This window comes from Ostrinia furnacalis, unplaced genomic scaffold (genome assembly GCF_004193835.3).
Source record: "Ostrinia furnacalis isolate ACB-3 unplaced genomic scaffold, ASM419383v2 OfSCF4060, whole genome shotgun sequence".
In the NCBI taxonomy this organism is placed as follows: Eukaryota; Metazoa; Arthropoda; class Insecta; order Lepidoptera; family Crambidae; genus Ostrinia; species Ostrinia furnacalis.
Window position 1 is genome coordinate 36,289 of NW_021134299.1, and position 23,950 is coordinate 60,238.

Genomic DNA, 23,950 nt, shown 5'->3' on the forward strand with positions numbered 1-23,950 from the left:
TGCTTATTCTAATGAATACATTCTATCTTCTTACTTAGAAATAAATTTGTTGTAATATTAGTTCAAAGTTGTGCCTTCGCGAGTTACCTGGAAATCGGGCTTTCGAAATTCGCTGTTTTCGTAGACAAAAATCCAATTTGAACGAGATTTTGTCAATAGACATTCCGTAAAAACGTATAATAATTACGATGATATAAGTCAAAAGAAGCTATAACAATAAATTATATGACTAAAATCATTTCGAAATCTGCCAAATTCTCGATTTCTGCATGAAAAATGTGACAACGCTCTTAAATACTTACATTTTATAAAACCTCAATACCATAACTTTTTATTCCACTATCCAAATTTATTTTTTATTGCTTGTTTTTGTGATAAGTTAATTATGTGTATGTCGTAATGGGTGTTTTAATTAAAAATCAACTTTAATTTCAAATACTTCTATTAAAGTTTTTTTAGCTACTTCATGACATAACTCACAATCTCACACCTTTTTGCTGACTTTTATTACTTAAGTTCCTGCTGTTTTATTTCGATATAAGATTAGTTCGAGGCCATAAATAATTTTGGTGAGACACTTTTATCGATAGACTTAAGGTCTTTCTGACATGAAGTTCAATAGGTACTCAACTGAAAAATTGGTTATTTTGGACTTATACACCTATTTTTTTGGACTTATACCGTCCGGTTAAGTGGGTGATCACCCTGGATGGAACTAGGGATGTTATGGATATGTAGTTTCAGTTATGGATACGGTTACGGATATAGGAATAATATTATACCGGTTTCGGTTACGGTTACGGATATTGTTTTATTTCGGATATCCGAAAGTTTCCGTTACGGTTACGGATATCTGTGCTTTAGAATGCAATTTGCAATAGTTGTCCAACACGGTTCATTCATGGCCGCACACTTTACATCGAATAAAAATTAATAAGAAAATAAAAATTAATACTAGATGGCATTAAAAGGTAAATCAGGCCTTTACATAAAAATAATTTAAACTGCCTACATCCGAAACTGTCCGAATTTTTTGTATCGGTTACGGTTTCAGATATTTTTTTATGGGACAATATTATTTGATCCTCTAAAAACTAATTGATCTTTTTTGTATGTGCACTTTTATAAATGATGTTTTTTATTATATTTTATCTTTATATTAATTATTGGGTCTATATTAGTTGATCTACGGATAAATTATGAATGATCTTCATTAAAGGTAACATAATATTTATGTTTAACATACTCTTTTAATATTTGGTAAACAAAAATAATATTTGATCCTCTTTTTTAGTTATTGATCTTTAATTTTGTTAATTTGATGATTTTTATATCAAGTTTGCCTTTTAATATTGATCACCTAATAAATACATTTCGATCTATGTATAACTTAACTTTAAAATATATTTGATCTAACAAAAAATATTATTGGTTAATATTTTTAATTAAAAAATATCTTTTAATTTACGCGGTACTTTGTGGTTGAGTGACAATCGTCCGTCATTGGTTACTGAGTTGGCCAAGGGCTTAGCGGCCAATAAGCAAGCAGAATGGTACATTGCCATGTTTGTTTAAATTACAAGCTTTGCTTAGTTTGGGACTAGAGGCGCTATGTAAAATAATTTCTTACTTCTGACATCCCTGAACCCGACATCATAATTTTTACCTCTTTATTTTTTTCAAATCGCAAGGTTGATTTTCTCTTAGTATACCGATCTCGACCGTGATCAGTGACCATAAAGTCATCTGTCAACGGGTCGATTAGACACGATAAAAGCACTAAACGATATTTGTTTACTTTTAGTGCGACATCGGGTCGTAAGGACCTGATAAGTTTTTTTTTCCAAATATTTACTGTGTTTGACGAAACAATTGCAAAACAATATTTATCTTTCGTACTACTGAAAAGACCGAATATATCCATCCCGCACCAACGCATCCAGCACCTAAGGTCAATTCGACCCGATAACGCAGTGTGAACGTGTTAAGTATGCTTTTTTAATAAAAAAAAATTTTTGAACATCAATTGCCTTTAAATAGTTTCCATCCTTTGACTACAACTTAATAAAAATAAGTACCATAACATAATTATTTTAAAGATTATTTGATATAGACAAAAAATAATTTATACAAATCGAATTATTTAAAAAAGTATCACAATATTGAATATTTGGTGCTCATTTATTTTATTTTTGAGGACCAACAAGTAACGATCAGATATAATTTTTACATCTCAATTTTTTTTTGCGTAGTTCAAAAGAGGTTAATATATCGATCGATTTCATTTATTTTATGTCTCAAAGAAAGAGGATCAATCATTAAAATAGATGACCATTTAGATTTTTTTATTTGCCGTTTTTGCTTTTTTAAAAAGATCATTTAAATACATGCCTTTTTTTATTTCGGATATCCGAAAGTTTCGGTTACATAACATCCCTGGATGGAACCCAAGGTAAGCTATATACATACATATCTCCAGTCTAGGGTATAGATAGTCCCAATATAGGTATTGGGACAGATTATTGTTGTGTGGTGCTAGAGAACCTCGACAGAACTTAACATTAGTAATACTTAGGTAATACAATGCTAAAATAAAAATTTCTTTATGTAGTACTTAGCCACTCACGATGTAGTAGCCCTGTATTTTTTTATTGGCTCGTTATAAACTGTAAAGAATTTACCAATAAATATGGCTATGAGTAAGTTATAAATTGAATGAGAAAGAACATTGGATAATGATATGATTTAATTTTATTTACTTTGATGTTAATATGATTGTAATGCGAGACTTGCGTAGTAAATAAAAAGTCAGTAAAACTACTCTTAATAACCACCTAATATAAAAATATTAATAAGTATTGAATTTTCAGTAACTTTTAACATTAGGTAGGACAACAAAATTAATTTTGATGATTAATTTTAAAGATGCGGATAATTTTCATCCCCATTTGTTAAGAAATTTAAATAAGTTCTTATTGCACCAGCTACTTTATGAATTATTACAATAAATTCTATAGTAATTTTCTACAGTAATTTTAAGTATGAATAGAGCTTTTCTAATAATTTTTTTAATGACACAAATGCAAGAAAACAAGAACACGGACTTACCATTTTGCGTTATTTAATTGTATAAATATTGGCGGCAGCGCTAATGATGTCGATTTATCACAACACAATAAAGTTTTTGATAAAATAACCGCAAAAACTATTCTGCGTTAATTTTGCGCGTTACGTACAATTTCGCGCCAAAAACTTTTCAGCTAGTACGCCTGCGCAGCTGCGGCGCGCGTTTCGTATTCTGCCGGCTGGCCCACGCGGGCACAGGCCGCTCACCATACAGCCTCTTTCTCCCGCACGTGACCATCTAGATGCGCCTGATGAAAGCATTGGCCGTGGGATGCTTTAACTTTGTAACAATAAACCAGCTTTACTAGACCCATAGAAATTACTCTTTCTTCACTAGAAATGGGGTCTAAAGACACCGGCCATATTATTACTTCGCATAGAACCAGGTGAATAAACTGGAGATAGACGTTATGTTCCCACTTAGTATCTACTCTTACCTTAAATAGCTCTACATAAACAATAGTTCTAAATGTATTATGTACAAAAAATAATAATGAGCTTGTTAAGAAATGAGTAACTGGGTATTTTATCTTAATTACCTATTATTTTAGCAAATAAATTAATGTTAAGTATTCTTAACATTTTGATTTTCTCTATCTGTATGACGTACTTAGGTTGTCAGGTAGAGAGAGAGCTCGGCTCTAACGACTGACGATAACATTATTGTTATTATTGTTTATGTAACATGTAATGTACCACATTCTGCAAATAAATTATTTTCATTTTAATTAAATTCATCATCGTCATGATCTTTTTTCATGATCTAATTTTTTTGGGAGATTCACTTTTTTAATAAGGATTTATTTTGTTTTCATTAAGGATAGCTAGGTTTTTAAAATTAAATAAAAATTATCATCATGTCAATCAAAAATTTGGCAGTGTCATCACAAGTCATGCATAAAAATGCTGTTGTGATCGTCATGATTCTCTGAAAAGAATAAAATTTTGGAATATCTTTAGTTTTCTACAAATGTTTACTTTTATTGATAATGTTAGAGACGAGTTATTAGGGGAATTTATAGACATACTTGATACAATATCTCTTGGGAGCCTAAATCTGTATGACAGGATAACTGGTAACCTCATAACAATACTTCGGACCAACTTCAGCAAACCTAGATGCGGTGACGAACTCATTGTATAAATATTAGAATTAAGGAGTCCTGTGGTTAAATAACAATACAAAATTGACGTGTTTTTTTTGTAAAATAATCTCAAAATGGAAGAGACACCAGCAGAAGGTACAGAGACACCATCTGAGGTACCAGAGACAACTGGTGAACAGGAAAAGGTTGAGGGAGAAGAGGGTGTAAAAGAAATAGGCGGCGAGGAAGCAGAAGGAGAGCAATTGGAAGGTGAACATGTGGAAGGAGAAACGGTTGAAGGTGAACATGTTGAGGGCGAACACAAAGAAAGAGTCATGGGGGAAGGGGAAGAATTGATGGGCGAGGAAATGGAAGGAGAACACATGGAAGGCGAGGAAGTTGAGGGCGAACAGAAGAAGGAAGAACAAAAGCCCCCTGACGAAGAAGTAGTCGAAGAAGAAGAGGGTTACGTCGAAGAACCTCCTCCAGACCCCACTGCGCCGTTTAACTTCAGTGATTCAAAAGAAGCCCTCAAAGAACCATTCGAGCTGCGACCAGATCAGTTGGCTGAAGTGGAGCAACTCTGGGAACTGTACCAGAACTATACACCTGTGTATACTGATATCGACAACTACATTACTGAGAAAGAACTGATTTATATGTTGAAAGCTCTTATTCTCATGACAGTGACTCCAGAGCAACTGCAGGAATTGATAGCATACTGTGTGAGACCACCTCATCCTCAAGGACACATCACGTTCGACCAGTTTGTTAAGATGGTGACGATTCGCCAGAGAGACTTTCCCATAGAAGACGAATTAAGATCTGCGCTGCAAGTCCTTGATCCAGATAAAACTGGTAGTATGGACAGAGAAGCATTGAAAGAGCTTCTTTCTACTAAAGGTCATAAAATGCCACAGAAACAATTGGATAATCTTATTAAGGAAGTAGATATGAGTAATGATGGTACCATAGGTGTCGAAGACGTCGTGGGTACTATGTGTATTGACTTGAATAAAGAAGATTTACAATTGCTGTTGGCATCGATATATCCACCTGAAGATCCACCTCCTGAACCGCAAGACGATATGTGAAAGTTTTGTAATAATAAACAAAGTTTTGTAGTATTCTAAACAATCAAATATTTTGTATCTTGCAATAGCAATAGGACCGGAAATAAATATTTTTACTCTTTCCATCATATTAAAGCTTTTTCTTTAGTTGCGCCTTTTACGCAAAAGCAAAATTGCGAATCTTTTTCATGATCAAAATGAAAACAGCATGATGATTTGCTCAGTAAAATCATGGGATCATGAGATTGGGCGGCGCCGCCTAGAGATGGGTAGTGGGTAAAAACCCATTTCACCCGATTGGGTTAAAACTGGGTGATTTGGGTAAAAACCCGGTTGTTACCCATTATCACCCATTCTGGTGGGTGAAAACAAAAATAGCGTTTTTTTAAAGTGAGAAGTGGTATTTGTTGCTAAGGGGGCGTTCTAGTGTTACGTAATGCAATCTGGGGGGAGAAGAGGTCTTGAAAAACGTTACAATGCGTTACAGTGGCGGAAGGGCGGTAAGATTTCAAGTTTTTAAGCAGAAGTACTTTGTAGTTGGTGTTGTTATTTGTAACTTTATACCGTAATGTCATCAAAAAGAAAGTTTGGCATTTTTGGCATCCCCCCCCTCCATGTACTTGCCATGATCACAAATTATTGTGTTCCTACTAAATTTCTTCTAAATCGGTTCAACGATTCTTGAAATAACACCATTTTATAAAATTATTGATCACAATCAAATCACGATCAAATTAGTGATCAATTTTACGATTTTGCCACGATATAAATGCATATTAGTGTTAAATTTGACTTATTACTTATTAATCAATAAACATAAATGAGAAAAATTCAATAAAATAAAGAAAAGATGCCAATTGAAATAATTATAAAATTATTTGTTTTCACCCGGTGTAAACACCCACGGGTGGAATGAAACGGGTTTTTATTGGGTTTTTACCCTCATGTGGGTTTTTACCCGGGTGGAAACCCATCTCTAGCGCCGCCAGGCGCCGCGAGACTCACTTTTCCCGCCAAGAAGTCCAGCGGTTGAAATCTTACGATTTGACAGTTAATAATAGCAAAGAGTGCGAGATCTTTTGCAATTGCGACGCCACCTATATTTATTAATAAGAACTTCATCAATGCATACTACTTTTTTTTTGCAAAAAAGTTAATCCACTACTTATAGTGTGTTTTGCATAGATGTTAAATTCTATTAATTAGTTGCTTTGCTTACCTATAGAAAAAATAATATTTTTCTGTGTCCGTAATTTTATAAGTCAAACCGATTATAAGGTTAAACTTATCTTAGTCGATATTTTGAAGTTAGAATAGCACTGATGAACTTAAGGTGATTTTACTTAAAAATTGCTATCTAAAGTTAGTTGATTGATCTTAATCATTTAAGGTCCCATTATTTGTATTGTATTGCTGTTGGTTTTCCGAATAAAATAAAATAAAATAAAATAAATAAATCTCTTCAAAACTAGATGATGCATATCAAGTTATCAAAGAGATAGTAGCGACATCTCTAAGATTGTTATAAAGCTTAGTTTTTGTTAAGGTATAATAGATGGCGCTTATTTTTTACATGATTCACGTCATGTCACTCTTTGTTTGTAGTTGATGTCATTAGAGATGGGTTATACTAGGTAAATTTGATACTAGGTGCACCTAGTCCAAGTATTTATTAATACGTGATCCAAATACCTGTTCCACTTAGTACGTAGTAATTTACCATACTTGACGCGACTAGTGCGGACTAATCCACGTATTATGACTTTAAAATACAATTTTCTTTGAAAAGATCCACTCGTAGTATAAATAATGCAATTTGAAATTGAATAATAATGTTTTTGCTGGTTGTTGATTGATTGATATCCTCCCTTCATACTTCAACAGGCTTAGGACTGTCAACTTAAAAGTTGGCGTATTTAAAAGATATCAATTTCATAAAAATATTTACATAATTTTTTCTATTTTTTATTTACGCAATTATCACGGACGCGTGACAACAAACCAAAACAAACCTGTCGGAAGAATAAAAACTGGTTTTTTACCGGCGGAGTGAGCTGGATGAGAGAGAACAAAAATTAAAATATTCAAAACCTTACCTGTGTACAAATAGAGTTTAAATTACGTAATACATCAAACACCTATTCCTATCTCACACCTGCCTGCGCTCAAATTTGTTTGTCAGACAGAGACGGAGTGAATCTCTACGTTCGCACATAAGCTTAGCGAGAAATACGCGGTGCGCGTAATACACGACTACGGATTATGCAATAATAACCTCTATTACTTTGATGGTAGGGTCGGAAATCGTGTAATTTAAAAAAATACTTAGCGAGAAATACGCGGTGCGCGTAATACACGACTACGGATTATGCAATAATAACCTCTATTACTTTGATTGTAGGGTCGGAAATCGTGTAATTTAAAAAATACTAGGTGGATCAAGTATTTTAAAAATTGGAATAGGTGCCACTTAGTACTGTAAAATACCTAGTGTGTGGATCTGTTCTAGTAAATACGTCTCATCTCTACACTGACAGTTTTGACAGTTATGAATTTGTTGTTGTGTGTTTCTTGCTAAAGTCCCGGTTGAAGAAAGAAAATATATAGTTATAAAAACCAAATAAATAATATTCTGTTATTAAAAGTTAATAGTGGAATTATAACTATGAAGTTAACTATTTTTACTGTGCTATTTGTATCGATCCTGAACGAAAGTAAGTTTTTAGTCATAATGCTATTGAATCGGGTGTGGCTCAACTGTGTATTTATTCATACAATAGTTTATTGGTCTTTTGAGTACAAAAGACTCAATCGTCTGTTGTATTTCTATAATGTTAAATGACGTAACCATGAGATTAATTTTATATTAAATTATCCAACCTAATTGGGTTTTTCCGAGCAATGTTTGGAACTATAGGGTTATGTTTACAAGAAAGAGTAGAAACACTTCCAGATAGTGTCAAATGCTTACTTACTTACCATAATAATAACCACATGTCTGTAAACATTTCTAAGGCTATCTGAATCTATTGCTCCTTTTGATGGAGTGAATGCTAGCCTGTACATTTCTACTTTTAAAGTCTTCATCAAATGGGGATGTTGCCTGGGTCAAAAAGCAAGAGTTTTAATTAGTCCGTCAGTTAACTTATAAAAAAATACTCTACACGTATTTTTCACTTTTTCAAACTAATGAAAATTTAAAGGGATAAAGCGCCCCAAAGTTCATAAGAAGAGGCCCGTGACGTCAACGCTTGCTTAAAAATGCCGCACGTTGTGACGTCGTGCGCAACTTCAACGCACCATAACTATGTAATTATTTGTTAGATTGACAAATAAAAATATATCGATACCTCTGGGCTCAAAGGTCGTAAAGGACAAAATACCGAAAATGAGTTTTTTATACAGTTATACTCAGAATTTAATTCTCTATCGATCTGTATATTTAGTTTGTCGAAATTCTCAAAAAAAGTGCCTTTACGACCCATCATATTTGATAAGCTAAACAGAATTCATCGTGAAAATTGGGATGTAAATACCATTTGATTTTTTAGTACAGTTAGCATGGTAGTAAAGAACAAGTAAACACAAATTTTTGGGCGTATAATGTACATGTAGTATAATCTATTGTCCTATACAACCCAAATTTTCATACCAAAGTCTAAATAATTTGTCCTTTACGCCCTTAGATTATCTAAACAAATATTTTAAAAATCTACAAAGAGAGGATATTAAAACAACTGAGCAGGTAAATTTTATAGACGTTTCTTGTTGTATTTAAGTATGTGCGTTTAGAACAAACGAAAGAACAAAAAAATCATTAAAAATATGTAATAAAACTATTTTAGAGTGTAACGATTATGTGATTTGTACATTAAAAAATTATGACATCTATCCACATCGGGTAAAGTAATGATGCTTTTTATTATTTCTCATATTTGACGAAATTAGGTATTTGTCAGGTAAAAGATAATTAAAAGATGATTTAACACAATGAAAACATGCTATAAAATAACGTATTACCTAATTAAGTTAGGATAGTGATCATACAAATTTGAAAAATGAAAAAGCTAGATGAGAAAAAGAAGTCACCTTACTGTAGTACCATAAGATGTCATTATTACACGACTGCAGAAGGAGGGTTATGTTTTTTCGAGTGTATGTATGTTTTGTATGCATAAATCACACAAATGCTACGCTTTACAATTGTTTTTAATGATTTCCTAGTAATTTTGACTAACGTTCTTTTGAGTTTTGACTGTAACAATTATAAATAAATAAGTATAGATTTTAAAGTTATTTGGGTCAGCTAATAAAGTATAACTAGTAGGAAAAATATTTACGCTTAACATGAGAAAATATGTACTATAGTGTCAGTTGAGACTTAATGTACTAAAAAGCGTGAATGCACTTTTTTCGAAGTTATATTTTTATATTAAAAATAATTGGCTTTTAAAAACTGTATTATGTAAGAGTTATTAAGTAAGTGGATGTACTTAACTGGAATGAAAAACTTCCTACTTGTAATCTTACTTACCTAATATTTCTACTTTTGTACCAAGTTCAATGACATAATTTCAAGCTTTTATGAATAACAATGTTTTAATCTATTTATAATTTAGAATAATCATAGTTTGGTTTTCGTTTGTCCTTAATAATTCTATCCTATCTGCAGTATCATAAGGTAAACTGGTTGACAGACTGCCCTATAGAATTAAGTCCGCCATTTGTAGTTTTTCGAAACAATAATAATGATTAAATAAATAAATAAAATTAAATTGGTTTCGGCTTTTTGTGTAAAGTAGGCATGATTATGAAGTTTTATTTAAAAACGTCATAATATTTATTTTCTAAAATCGCTCTGCTATCGGAAATGGTATCTTCTACTTCGAAGATATCAAAACTTCTGCTTGCTTAAATAATAGTTACGTAAATTGTGTGCATTAAATTTTGAAGCCACGCAAAATCATTTTATTTCATTTAAAATACTATAATTCATTAAAAATATGTGAAGAAATGGTATATTACTTATCAAATACCATAAAACATTAAATATTTAAGCTAAATTATCAATTTGCCCTTGCATAATACCTTACCTGGGTGTTCCGTTACGACCTATGAAAACCTATAAAACTCTGTAAATTGTCCTTTATTACCTTAATTTTGTAGTTTTGTAAAATAAAAATAGACTTACGCCCTGAGTAACTTGCCTAGGACGAATATTTGAGGGGCGTAAAGGTCTTTTTATTGTAATTTTGAGGGCGTAAAGGAAATCTATCTCAGTAAATACTGCCCTAGTCCAGTTTTTCAATACTTCCTCGGAAAATGCTGTGAATTCTAAGCACTTTCTTCTTAAGTCATATTTTAATAGCTCAAAAAACAAAAAAGTTATTGTCGAAATAAAAAATAAAAAATCGTTTTTTGCTTCTCCTGAAAAGTCGTACTTTGTCCTTTACGACCTTTGAGCCCAGAGGTATCGATATGTGTCCAATATTTTTTGATATTAAACATTACAGACTAAAAAAATTTTTTTAGGCAACTAGCCTATTCTTTACATTTCCAGGTCTAGCTATATGGTGTTACCAGTGTACAGCAGCTACACCGGGCTGCACAGAGCCCTTTAACTGGCGCGGAGTGGGATACCTCGGCAACCCATGTCCGGACCAAGACGACATTTGTATCAAGCTCATTGAAGTTAAAGGAGGTTGGTATCTTTCTCTTATTACAATTCTACTGGTATTCTATGCAGTAAATTTATTTTGGTGGTTTTTTAATGTTAATCTGATTTAATAGTTTTTAAAACTTCACTTAAGGACTTGACTTGCCAATGAAGTCCCTAAAATTAATCTCGGTCCAATAAAATTAATAAGCGTAAACTGGAAAATTATTTTTAGGACTTGTATAAATAAAATGAGGTCACGTGAACTGGGGCTTTTATTTGTAGGCCTAGTTGTAAAATGGGTGAGGCTACTTCATTCTCACAAAATAAAAACAACAAGATATTTACTTTTATTATTTATTTATTTTATTTATTTATTTATTTTAAGCCGTGTGGTGACGGCAGAGTAGAATACATTTGTCACCAACCCCTACTCTTCCCGCGGGTGTCGTAAGAGGCGACTTAGGGACTACACATCAAACAGAGAATGGGCAGCAGCGCTCTCTGAAAAACATCAATCTTTTAAACTGCGATCTCCAACCCGCCTGCCTAGCGTGGAGATTATGGCAAAACCCTCCACTATAGTGGAGGAGGCTCATAGTCCAGCAGTGGACTGTAAAGGGCTGTTGATGATGATGATGATGATTTATTTTATAGAAACCAACAGAGCGATACATTGAAAATGTTAGTGATAAGATTTAGACTGATAGTATAGCCAATAAAAGGTTTCCCTTTTTATAAAAGTACATTGTTGTTGGGAGAAAAAAAAAAATAATTAAAAATAACAAAAACTGACAAAGAAGCAATTCATTGCGTCAATAATAGTCAGAATAAAGCACTTCAAAGGTGTTAATTAATAATTAGACTTGACTACCTTACATAGAAATCAATGATTTCTGACTGCCGTATTATTATATTGATATTTAACTGTTATATTACAGCGCAAAGGGTGATAACAAGGGATTGCTTAAGCAATTTCAAAGCGTTCCGGACTGATATACCAGCGGACACCTATGAAGGATGCAGACCAGCTGCAAAAGATGTCAATTTGGCGCACTATGTCAATAACTCCATAAAGGAGTTGGATATAAAGAGGTAAGAAACTATCTAAACTAAAGTGAGTTTTATAATATTCAATTAATTTTCATTTGAGTTAATCCAGTTGGATTCAATTAATGATGACTGTACTGTAACTATTGATTTCAAAATATTATTATGTAACAGTGAGTGAGTACTTATGTACTGTTATTCTAGTTTATAAATGCAACCAAATGTTGTCCATAATAATTGATTTTACATATTATACAAAAATACCAGTGCATTATGAAAATATTTTTATCATTAATTTTCAGAGATTGGTACGACGAAACAACATGGTGTTTCTGCTTCCTCGATCACCGGTGTAACAGCGCTCCAGTCGTGCCCATATCAATGGCGTTACTAATATCATCGACCTTATTGCTGTCATTCTTCAAAATACACATATTCTGACAACCATTCATTGTTGCTGATGGCATGACGTTGCGAATCTCATAGGTATGTTCATTTTATACATTTCATAATTATTATCTTGAAAATCAGTACAAAACAATCTGCCTTAATTTTACATTAAAACAATCTAAAATATCAACAGATATAACTTTGAGTTATATTAAGCCCAAGATAGCGACATGAATGTAAATGTTTTTATACTAGTGAAATTTTATAACCACCATAAATACCTAAGCTTGCTTTTAATGCTAAAATTGTAGTAGCTAAACCTTTAACTACTTTATGTGAATAAGCTATTCCGTCCAAAACTGTGTGAATAAATGTAGAAATAAGTAAAGAATATAGAAAATTAAGTCTAGATAATAATAGTGATGTCACTAGTGCCTGTCACAGGATTATTATCATATCAAAAATGTTATTATGTACATACAAACAATATTGTATTGTAATAGAGTATTAGTTGACATAATACATGACCTCCAGAAAAGTTTATTTTTATCAAGTAACTTCTTTAATAACTCGATTTTAACTGAGTATTCTATTATAATTTATTGTTGTCTCAAGAAACTGCTATAATCCTTTGACTAAACCTAGACTATTTTATGTATGGCGTTTTATATTTACTTATTTTTGAAGTAGTATTATGTATTTTTATACGAAAAAAAATATTTTTATTTCATGAATGAGTTATTACTGTACTTTTTCAATTGAAATAATTTTATACAATGAATGCATTTTTTCTACATAAAATTTGAAAGTTCTTAAACGCTATTTTATTTAGATCTACCTTTTCTAATTTACTCTTAATGATTTCTTCATTTTATTAAAAAAATATTACAAAAAAGCAAACTGAAGTAATGTGACGATAAAATTCGTGATTGTGTAAAATAATGCAAACACAATACGTGCGTCCAGGTTCCACATATCGTATATTGATAAATCTGGCGGAATTTCTTCTATAATGTCATACATACATTTAGCCTTCTTTCTGAGTGGTCCTGAAAAATACAAAAATAAAAAATATAAAGCTCATACTTTTCATATGGAAACACTTAGAACATTTAGTTACTTCAACATAACAGCAGTGCTAACATTACGCTGCTTACTTTTTTTCACAAAACAAGAGCAAGCTTAAAGGATTTTTGCTAATAAATATATTGAATTAGACGCGCTTATCCTAATCGTGGAAAAATACAATATTATTTTATAATTTTAGCAATCATACAAGTTTGTGTGTTTTTATTGTACAAAAAATTACATATTTTTATTTTAGACCCATATCTTCTTCATAAGTTATTTTTATGTTACTTTAGGTACTAACCATCGAGGTAAATGGACATAACCGAGATCGTTAATAGTTTGGTTTCTTTGACTGATCTAATGAAAATCTCGCATCGCAGGCAAAGAAACATGACTGTTAATAAATCCACGGTTATTATTGAAGAAAATGCAGCTACATGAACCACGTCATAGATCTGAAAAAGGGTTAATATTAATTTTTAAGGATGACATTTTTTAATCCGTTTAACATTTTTAAGTAAGGATTTTACTTACATTGTACTTCACTGATAGAAGAGTGTATTCAAATGTTATTAGCGCATAAATAAATATCTTTACACATAGTAAGAGAATCTGAAATGTCATGGCATCAATTAATTGTCCGTCACATTGTTTTTTATAAACTCATAAATTAATAAGAAATTGAAATTAAACTTACTTGAAACTTGTAGAGATCCTTATACATATTAAAACCGCGTATTATTTCTCGTAAATAAATATCGGTTTCACTAGTTTTAAAATCATGTATTTTAGCAGCCACATTTTTCATATAGTGATTTGTGAACATATCAGGAATTAAAGGTTTCGATGAAGTGTTTCCGTAAATGTGATTTGATACGATCGCGTTGACTAAACGGATACGCAATGCAAAGTAAAGCATTATATTAGAACAATGACTCATTTCTACAGCGAAAGGAGCTTCACAGTAGATCCCAGAGCAAAGTAATATTGCCGAAATAGTACCTCTTGTAAAACTCAAACTTACAAGTCCTAAACCACTCAAAGACAAAAATAGTATAGACATTACATGAACTTTGTATTGCAGAGAGCTAAGCGTTTTATCTTTGTCAATTTTCATAATACGTTCGATCCCTTGCATTTTAATATAGAACTCTATGTTCTCATGGCAAGTCAGGAAACGTACGTGGATCAAATTGCTAGTGAATATAATAATCTGTACTGTTAACATTGTAACTATCAGAAAAAACATGGTAACATTATCGGAATATTGCTCGGTAAATATCAAGAACAACTTAACGTAACACGGTATAAGGAGAGTCATACAAAATACAGTATACCCTCTTTGCCATATCGTTGGCGCTGTAACAAATCTATTTTTAGCGTTGACGCGACATGACCCTAAAACTTTTTGGCAAATATGGTAAGGAGTAAATGTTTTTAAAAAATCCTCTTCTAAAATATCTTTCGAGAGGTATTCGGAACTCATTTTTATCCTTGTTAACATAAGTATGTGTTTGGTTCGATAATTTAACGTTAAGTGAGGTGCGTGTAGGCTTTTTTCACGCCTCCACCACTTAGATATATTTGTGTGATAAACTGATAATAACAGGCCCTTATCTTCCTTTGTTAATGTATTAGTCATAACCCGCATTAATTGCTTTAATGATGTTCTATTATTTTTAATACGTACCTACCTAATAATACAAACAAATGGATAATTAAGACAACAAATACTTAGCTCTAATAAATGCACAAAGTTATGTACTAGAAAAAATACAAATTAGATTATGTTGAAGTGCCTAGTAGTAGTGCGACACTAAACATTCTCAAATTTGTACTAATTTCAAAATTTAAAGACGGTTGCAGAACAAGCCGATGTAATTTTTCGTAAATTATATGAAAAATTACCTCAGATAAGTGAGAACCAAACTATCTTAGCTTAGCTTTAGGTTTACTACCGCCTTATAAATGTTGTCTGTTACTAATCAATAATACTACAGAAAGGCTAATTGCAGAAGGGTGACTATTACAGCCGTTACAATGCTCAAGATATGAATTATAAACGCTGCTTCGATCTCCCATATGTCATACACGACGAACTTTGGCGGCTTGGCCTCTAAAATATGCAGCATATCCTTGGATTTTGCTCTTAGGGGACCTTAAAATAATAAATAAATCAATAATAATAAAGAAAAACAAATTCTACTTACAAAATGGACGTGAATAATTAACTGACAAACTCACTGGTTCGGATATTGTTCTTGGATCATTAAAGGTTCAGCCAAACCAACGCGATCACATGCGATCAGCCGGCGTGCAGCGATGGCGATCAATGCATTTAAGTCTGAGCCCCGATTACGGTAATAGATCTAGACACGCTTCTTGATTCTGCGATACGATTGGTCGTTCAACAGCGTACGTCAGCTATTTTGACCAATCGTATCGCAGAATCAGAAGCGCGTCTGGATTGGAGACGTTAAAAATTACCGTAATCGGGGCTCATGTCGCCATCGCTGCACGCCGGCTGATTGCGTGTGATCGCGTTGGTTTGGCCGAACCTTTAAAGAAGATAAATAGGAATTAACAGGCATCTACCATTTTTTGTGGAGTATATTTATGCATCTGTGTGCTTACCATGAGTTTACGTTAGGTGGCAGGTGGGCTCGCTCGCTAGCGAATGCGTCAAAAAAATCTATGAAGATATTATTTCTTGAAAGTAGCCGCTAGGGGCGCTGTACAATTTGTCATATTTCGTAGTCGTTAGAGAGCATACCTAACGTAAACTCATGGTAAGCACACTGAATGTGTGTCTTACAAAACATCTTTAAAATATACTTCTACATAGTAGCTTAAATTAATTAAATAGGTACATACCATCATCCACATAAATAGACATGACAGCTATGCACAGGTTCTTGGTTTCTTTTATTTCTTTCGTGTATATTTCACATCGAGTGCACATCAGCACAGCCATTACGACGTTGGAGACCAAGAACCCTGTCATAATCACTATATCCACATATTCTAATTTCTGCAATATTAAGAAGGTTTCTACATAAAACATTACATATTACCTACATTCATTCATTTATTATTTGTTTTATCTGAAACTTACGTTCACTCTGCCTGCGAGAAGAATAATTTCGAAGTAAATTATTAAGCAAATAACAAACTTACAGCAAAATTGTAACATCTGAAAAAATAAAAATACCGTTACTAGGCTAATGGATTGTAAACTACACTTCGACGTACACATTGATCATATAATAAAGCCTTCCAAATGTATGGCTTCGTAATGAGGGTCAGCCTCGCTTTTAAAAGACCTCAGTCTTATATTCTTTTATATAACGCGTTGATAAGATCTCAGATAGAATACGCTTCATCTGTTTGGAATCCATTATATACCAAACATCACGATCAGCTGGAATCTGTGCAACGTAAATTCCTACGATCTATGAACTATCGTTGTTACCTTTCCAAGCGCTCGTACGAAGTACTCCTTAATAAGTTTTCTATGCTAACACTTAGAACGAGAAGATTGCTCCTTGATCAACTATTATTGTATAACATTTGTAGTGGGAAATTGGATTGTAATAAACTTATGAACCAAATATACATTAGAATACCATACCGTTCATATCCTACACGGGCGGGAGACCCGTAAACCGCAAATATTCGCACACGCTCCATGTAAAACGAATGCAGGTGAGCGCGCGCCGCTGTATAGAATTACTAAAATGTTCAACTGTCATTTCACCGAACTTGAACTCTTCGCAGGCTCACCTGCCTCGTTCAGAAAAGCATTGCACCAATCTATCGAGGATGTGAGTTTGTGATGGTTGATGTTTGTTTTTCTAGATCTAGACTTAATTTTTTTTTAAAAAATCTAATGTTTTGTTAAGCACCAAACGGAATGGAAAGCTGCCGAACGGATTTTGATGAAACTATTTATATTACACCAGAGTGCCATTTAGGCTTTTATAATTTGTGCACTAGCACACAAATTTTAGTTTATACCGACATCTTTTCCACATATTTTGTTACTCTATCTGTGGACAACGGGGCTGATTACGCTTTTACCTAATATGTGTTCTATGTCCATGTTTTATACTTAATTTATAAGTGTAATTGTTTGTTGTTCCAAAATAAACTAAAAAAAAAAAAAACCATACTAGGTAACTTATAATAAAATAACCGCGCGTATCATTACACAAATTAATCTAACTAAAACAAGAATAATGAGTAGAATAATAGAAAATTAAATAACCTGGGACTGGTAAAGATTGTTAAATTGGTAAAATCCTTTCATAATTTCTTTTATGTACACGTCCGTGTTACACGATCTAAACTCGTGTGTTTTTGCTGCCAGTTTTCTCATAAAACTGTTGGATTTAAAACAGTTGCCAAATTGTGTCTCTAATGCACAGTGTTCCTTCAAGTGGTTGGCGATAATTGAATTCACAAAACGAATTCGCATAATAAAGTATTGGATTATATTCGAACATAGTACCAGATCTGCTAACATTATACTTTCACCAATACCACTCGCGGCTGTCAAAACCACTGCCGTTCCCGAACTGGCACCGTAAGCGGCGCTTCCTACGTATAAAGAAAACGCAAACAACAGGAACAATATCGCAGCATTGTTCAATTTGCGTAAAATGTCATTGAAACGTTTATTTCGATCTATTTTCATTAAACGGTCGATTTCTTGCATTTTGATGACGAATTTGACGTTTGTATCGTTGTTAAAGAATCTTAGTTGCAATATATTTATAACGTAGCACGTGTAATGTGATATCAAAAGTGTTGAGCCAAGGAGATACAGGGTGTATTCATCTCTGTATCGAGTTATGTAATTAACTTGACCAATGGCGTACATGCATCCAGTTGAGATTATAATTAATATAGAGAATGCTTTTTGGTATGACGACGGATGGGTCACATATCTATTTCTCGTGTCCACTCGACACGAGCCCATTATCATTTGTAGAAAGCAGAACGACGCGAATGACTTGTATAGACCTGAACTTATGTAATTTTTGGGTACATATTCTCTGACTCTTGTGTTCATTGTTAGATTAAATACAATTTAGCTAATATAATGTCCACTTCAATGTACTTATATGGATGAGAGACCCTGCTGAACGGTATCGAAGTGACTGTGTGTCTCGTAAATAGCAAGTTCCTGATACTGAAAACGCTGGAGAATAGTTTGTAATTTCTGGTACTCTATTATTTCAGTTGAATTATTGAGTTTTCATTTAATTGCTCAGCAATTATTTCACTAATTTCAACCCTTTAAAGTAATAGTCTAAATAATGGTCAAATTTTCTGAAACGTTGGTTTGATGGGACTATTGATAAGAAAATAATCTTTTTACCAATGTGATTAAGTAAATTACTAGTATCTAATGGGCCTAGACACCGTACCGAAATACGTACATACCAAAATACCTTTAGGTACTACACATAGGAGCTTATGAAGGCTTGTGGGGACTTTTATGGTCAATGAGGATCAGTACTGTTGTAGAAAATTCAATAAAACTAGTATCTACGTTAATCTTTAAGACATAAGAAAGATATATCTTTTTGAATTATCCAAATCGGACCATTACTTACGAAGATATTAAGTAATAAACATAGGCCGTTTTTGCCGCTAAAAGTCAANTTAATATAAATAGATTTCCAGGAGGGAGCAGCTGTCCTTTCCTGCAGCAGCTGGCCCGCCCATGGGAACGGCGAATAGATAGGTAGGTACGTAGGTTTAACTCAGAAAAACTAAATAACAGGTAGGTATTGCGTGTACATCGAAATGATCTTCATAGCAATGTCTTGTAGCCTAGGCAGAGTGTATATGCCTCAGCTAAACCTTATTGTTAGAAGTAAATAAATTAATACTTATACATTTTTATATTTTACTTGGAAGAAGATATGACTCTAACAATACTTATGAACACTTTATTTGAATAAATCGCCAAATATACCACCGTGGAGACCCCGATCGCGTCTCCGCGTTCCATTGAATCGTATGAGCGTATGGATTTTTTGCGATATTTTTCACAATTTCTAATTAAAAAAATTACCTATCGATAGGTTACTTTATTCTGATGAATAAATGTCATTACAAGTTTTTCTCTAAAACTGATAGTTTGGCTAGAAAAAAATATTTTCTATCCACGCAGTANCCTATTTTAAATTTTTTTGTCACTTTCTAAGCGTTGAATTTTTTAGAATTGGGAAAGAAGTACCGAGTTTGAAGCGTTCATGAGCAGACATTGCAGTTGAATATTCAAGTTCTGAATTTGATTATTGATGAACAATAAAATAAATCCTACTAGCTCGATTGATGGTTTCATTTAGTTATTTATTTAAACTAGGTTACCTATAATAATATTTTTTCGTTAATTTATGAAAATATCAAATTAGCCCGTAGTCCTGAATCCTGATACATAAAGTAAGCGTATTATAATTTAACACAGGTACGACTGTACTCAGTGTTGCACTCAGATCATAGACTATGATCTGAGGTGTTGCACTATCAAATGCAATTGACGCGCCTCTATGCCAGGGTTTTTATGTTCCTGGTCAGGCTATATTTTTTACACTAGTAAATCCCGCGACAAGTTTTTAATCTTTAAATGTTTATTTAAATGTTTAATATGTTTTATTTTATTCTTTTTACAGCATCAAAAGCTTGTTTATGAAAAATATTTACTGTTTAAATTTTACTTTTGACTTTTTAGTTTTTATGATGCGGGATGGAAAAATTAAAATTTATTCTGATTTGTGTGACGTTTTCGCACATAAATATGGATAGGTTAAATAAATAGAATGAAATGTATGAAAACGAGCGTGCCATTTTTTAAACGTTATCTATAATATCTGTGTCCATCAAAGAGCTCGTAACTAAACATCGTAAGCACCATTCAAATGATTATCTAAAAGTTAATAATAAATATTTAGTTTTTGTAAATCTAAACAAGTCAGGAAATCAAAGAGGTAAATACTGATATCATTGTGATTTTATAGAATTTATTATTATAAACCACGGTCGTATAATGCTGAAAAGTCAGAGGTAACTTTAAGATTTTTATCCATAGAGCAAAATTTATCTAATCGTGTTTTTAAACAGTTATCCCATTAGGTACACATGTGTTCTATAATACAAACCCATCAAAAACAATACTTGTCAAAAAACCAAGTCTCACTACTCAGTTGTTCTACGGTAAAAAGTTGTGAGATCCATGTAATACCAAGTCCAGTCCAGGAAATCAATAANAAACTAAACATTTTTACGAACGAATTCAGTGCCGTAACAGTTACTGCGATATCGAAATCAGGTGGTGATAAAAATTCTAACACGCTTGTACATTGACGATTTAGTTAGAAACCACTTTATGTCATGCTCAACTACTGCGCAATGTATTTAATTTCTTCCGATATCCACTGTCGTGTGAAAATACACAGTACGGCCGCATGTGCCGGTCGTAACATAGTGCCATAGCTGGGCATTAACTCGTTAATCCGTTAATCGTTAATTAACGAAGTTAACATTTCTATTAACGAATTAACTTTTAAGTTAACTTGAAAAAATGTTAACGGACTCGTTAACTTCCGTTAAATTATCCTAAGTCCGTTAATCGTTAATCCAGTACCTACTATTTACCAAAAAGATACAGCAGACACGCTGAAAAACGCGTTCTGACAAGTACGTTCGGGCTTCCAGAACTTCCAGAACCCAAAACAACAGTTTTTGTAACCAGAGGTGGAATTGTGTAAAGCAATCGTAATCATTTGACAGTTCATAACGTACGATAAAGTCAGTGAAACAAAGCGTTTGACAGAATAATCGTACGTTATGAACTGTCAAATGATAACGATTGCTTTACACAATTCCACCTCTGATCACCAACGACACTTGTTAGTATACATGAAATGTGTGGGACAAAACTTGCAAATGAATTTAAGACCAGTTTTCCTTAACCGATTGAGCTGAAATTTGGTATACTTATGTAAGTACGATGACGATGCAAAGTTCAGGTACCATTGAGCTGGTCTGATGATGGAGTCATGAGGTGGCCTAAGGAACTCCTAAATGAAACGGCGGCATCCCATCGAATTTGGGTTCGTTGGATTTGTCTTTTCGAGCACTTTAGTACTTGATGATGTCCAGGGTCCTGATGATGGAGTCAGGAGGTGGCCATAGGAATTCCAAAACGAAACGGTGGAAACTTATCGAGTTTGCGTTTGCTGGATTTGTCTTTTCGAGCACTTTGGTGCTAAATTGCATTGTAATTGAACCAAGGCTCTGAAATTATAATAATTAAAAATCTTTAAAAAAAAACCGGTCATGTGCGCGTCGGACTCACGCACAAAGGGTTCCGTACCATTCATTTATGAAATTAATTTTTTTTTTTTTAATTTAAGTTATTTATATGAAAGATTACGCGGTAATAAGCGGTTTAAGATTTACGAGGTATTAAAAAAAACTACTTACTAGATCTCGTTCAACAATTTTCGTTGGTAGTTTTTATACATACAACGTGTCCCAAAATTCAAGGATAAGCCGACGCCACAGGATGGACATAGTCATGACTACTTTAGAAAAAATAAGGAAAAAAAACTATCTCAATTATTTTTTAACTTACACAAAAAAATATGAAATTCGACGAAAATTGACACCCCTTATGATATTTTACATTACCACGACCACAATTTTTCAAGTATTCCTGTTTTTCTGTTTATATCGGCAACTTAAGTAGTGCTGCTGTTCACCCCAACTCTTAAAACCCCCAGAATTCTTGCAGTTTTTACACAAAAGTTAATCAAAATATGTTATTTCCTTAAAATTTTCAACGATTTTTACTTTCACTCCACTTTGACTCATCGTTTTGTAAAAAAAAAGTATGAACACTACTGCGGCAAGTTTTTTATAAAGTTGACGCAACTATCTAAGATTCCAAAATGGTATAATACTCTAGGAAACCTAGTCGCAAAAAAGAAATCCGTACCATTTTTACAAGCACTTCGCTTGTTAGTTAGTATGGGATAAATCTTGCAACTGAATTTAAAACCAGTTCTCCTTAACCAATTGAACTGAAATTTGGTATACTTGTGTAAGTACGATGACAATGCAATATTATGGTACCATTGAGCTGGATGGAGTCTGGAGGTGGCCATAGGAACTCTTAACGGAACGGCGGAATTGCATCTAGTTTGGGTTCGTTGGACTTTTCTTTTCGAGCACTTTAGTGCTAGATGATGTCCAGGGTCCTGATGATGAACGGGGACCAAATTTTTTTTCACTTTGGAAGCGTCTGTCACGCAAACTATTCGGTTTAGAAAAAAAATATTTTAGAAACCTCGATATCATTATTGAAGACCTATCCAGAGATACCCCACACGTATTGTGATGAAAAAAAAATTTTTGAGTTTCAGTTCTAAGTATGGGAAGCCCCCAATATTTATTATTTTTTTATTTTTGCATCAAAATATTCTGCGGTTCACAGAATACATCTACCTACCAACAGTATAGCTCTTAGTTATCGGAAAAAAATGGCTGTGACATACGGACGGATACACGGACAGACAGACATGACGAATCTATAAGGGTTCCGTTTTTTGCCATTTGGCTACGGAACCCTAACAAGCTTTTATACTGAAATGCAGTTGTACTAAAACGAAAAAAAAATTGTATTTATGCAAGGTTCAAATAATTTCGAAAGTTTGTAGCGCAAACATAAAAGAGGAATAAATTCCATGCGCGATACAAGTTTTCGAAATTATTTGAACATATTATTTTTTTCGTTTTATTATCATGTGTTAACGGATTAACGATTAACGTTAACTTGCGTTAACTCTTGCGAAATGTAACGTTTTAACGTTTAACGAAGTTAATTTTTTTATTAACGGTTTAACGATTAACGAAGTTAACTATTTGATTAACGGTGCCCAGCTATGCATAGTGCCGTGCTCGTGTTCTAATGCGGTTTCCTATTATCGATAAATATGTAGAAGTAAATTATAATCTATTTTGTAATCTTATCTATTATATAAAAGAAAGTCGTGTTAGTTACTCCACTTATAACTCAAGAACGGCTGAACTGATTTAGCTGAAAATTGTCAGGGAGGTAGTTTAGAGCCAGGAGAAGGACATAGGATACTTTTTATCCCGTTATTTATTGCCATTAAGGCGGAACAAAGTTCGCCGGGTCAGCTAGTTTTAAATAAAAAAATGATGTGTTACTTGCGATTATAAGATTTTACAAAAAAAAAACAGTAGAAGTAATTAGTAACTGTCAACTATGTAATTACTATAAGAGCTAGTTGAAAGCCTAATATAGGCATTATTTTTAATAAACATAATTATGCGGTACGCAGATCGCCATAATTGTGGCCATAATTAAAAAGTAAATGCGTGAGTGGTTAATAATAACGTATAATAATAAAAACAATGATATTATATAAAAACAAAAGCAGATATGTTATAAGCGCTCG

General features: G+C 33.0%; 5 protein-coding genes across 5 annotated transcripts; 2 read left to right on the forward strand and 3 right to left on the reverse strand.

Annotated features, from left to right (window-relative positions):
- The first annotated feature begins 4,017 nt into the window (after nucleotides 1–4,017).
- Nucleotides 4,018–5,365, forward strand: LOC114358635 (uncharacterized). Its single transcript, XM_028312651.1, has one exon. The coding sequence runs from the start codon at nucleotides 4,346–4,348 to the stop codon at nucleotides 5,303–5,305; it is 960 nt and encodes a 319-aa protein (XP_028168452.1). The 5' UTR covers nucleotides 4,018–4,345; the 3' UTR covers nucleotides 5,306–5,365.
- A 2,467-nt stretch (nucleotides 5,366–7,832) lies between these two features.
- On the forward strand, nucleotides 7,833–12,898 carry crim (QVR superfamily protein crim). The gene is made up of 4 exons (XM_028312652.1): nucleotides 7,833–7,998; nucleotides 10,845–10,985; nucleotides 11,882–12,035; nucleotides 12,293–12,898. Exons 1-4 carry the CDS (start codon nucleotides 7,950–7,952, stop codon nucleotides 12,429–12,431), a joined length of 483 nt encoding a protein of 160 aa, XP_028168453.1. The 5' UTR covers nucleotides 7,833–7,949; the 3' UTR covers nucleotides 12,432–12,898.
- Nucleotides 12,899–12,940: 42 nt separating this feature from the next.
- LOC114358633 (uncharacterized) lies at nucleotides 12,941–15,243 on the reverse strand. The gene is made up of 4 exons (XM_028312649.1): nucleotides 14,149–15,243; nucleotides 13,986–14,063; nucleotides 13,753–13,906; nucleotides 12,941–13,429 (listed from the first exon to the last, which is right to left on the reverse strand). Exons 1-4 carry the CDS (start codon nucleotides 15,100–15,102, stop codon nucleotides 13,266–13,268), a joined length of 1,350 nt encoding a protein of 449 aa, XP_028168450.1. The 5' UTR covers nucleotides 15,103–15,243; the 3' UTR covers nucleotides 12,941–13,265.
- A 146-nt stretch (nucleotides 15,244–15,389) lies between these two features.
- LOC114358629 (uncharacterized) lies at nucleotides 15,390–16,667 on the reverse strand. Its single transcript, XM_028312645.1, has 3 exons — nucleotides 16,567–16,667; nucleotides 16,326–16,482; nucleotides 15,390–15,609 (listed from the first exon to the last, which is right to left on the reverse strand). The coding sequence occupies exons 1-3, from the start codon at nucleotides 16,642–16,644 to the stop codon at nucleotides 15,446–15,448; spliced, it is 399 nt and encodes a 132-aa protein (XP_028168446.1). The 5' UTR covers nucleotides 16,645–16,667; the 3' UTR covers nucleotides 15,390–15,445.
- Nucleotides 16,668–17,709: 1,042 nt separating this feature from the next.
- LOC114358634 (uncharacterized) lies at nucleotides 17,710–18,525 on the reverse strand. The gene has a single exon (XM_028312650.1). The coding sequence runs from the start codon at nucleotides 18,523–18,525 to the stop codon at nucleotides 17,710–17,712; it is 816 nt and encodes a 271-aa protein (XP_028168451.1).
- Nucleotides 18,526–23,950: the final 5,425 nt, after the last annotated feature.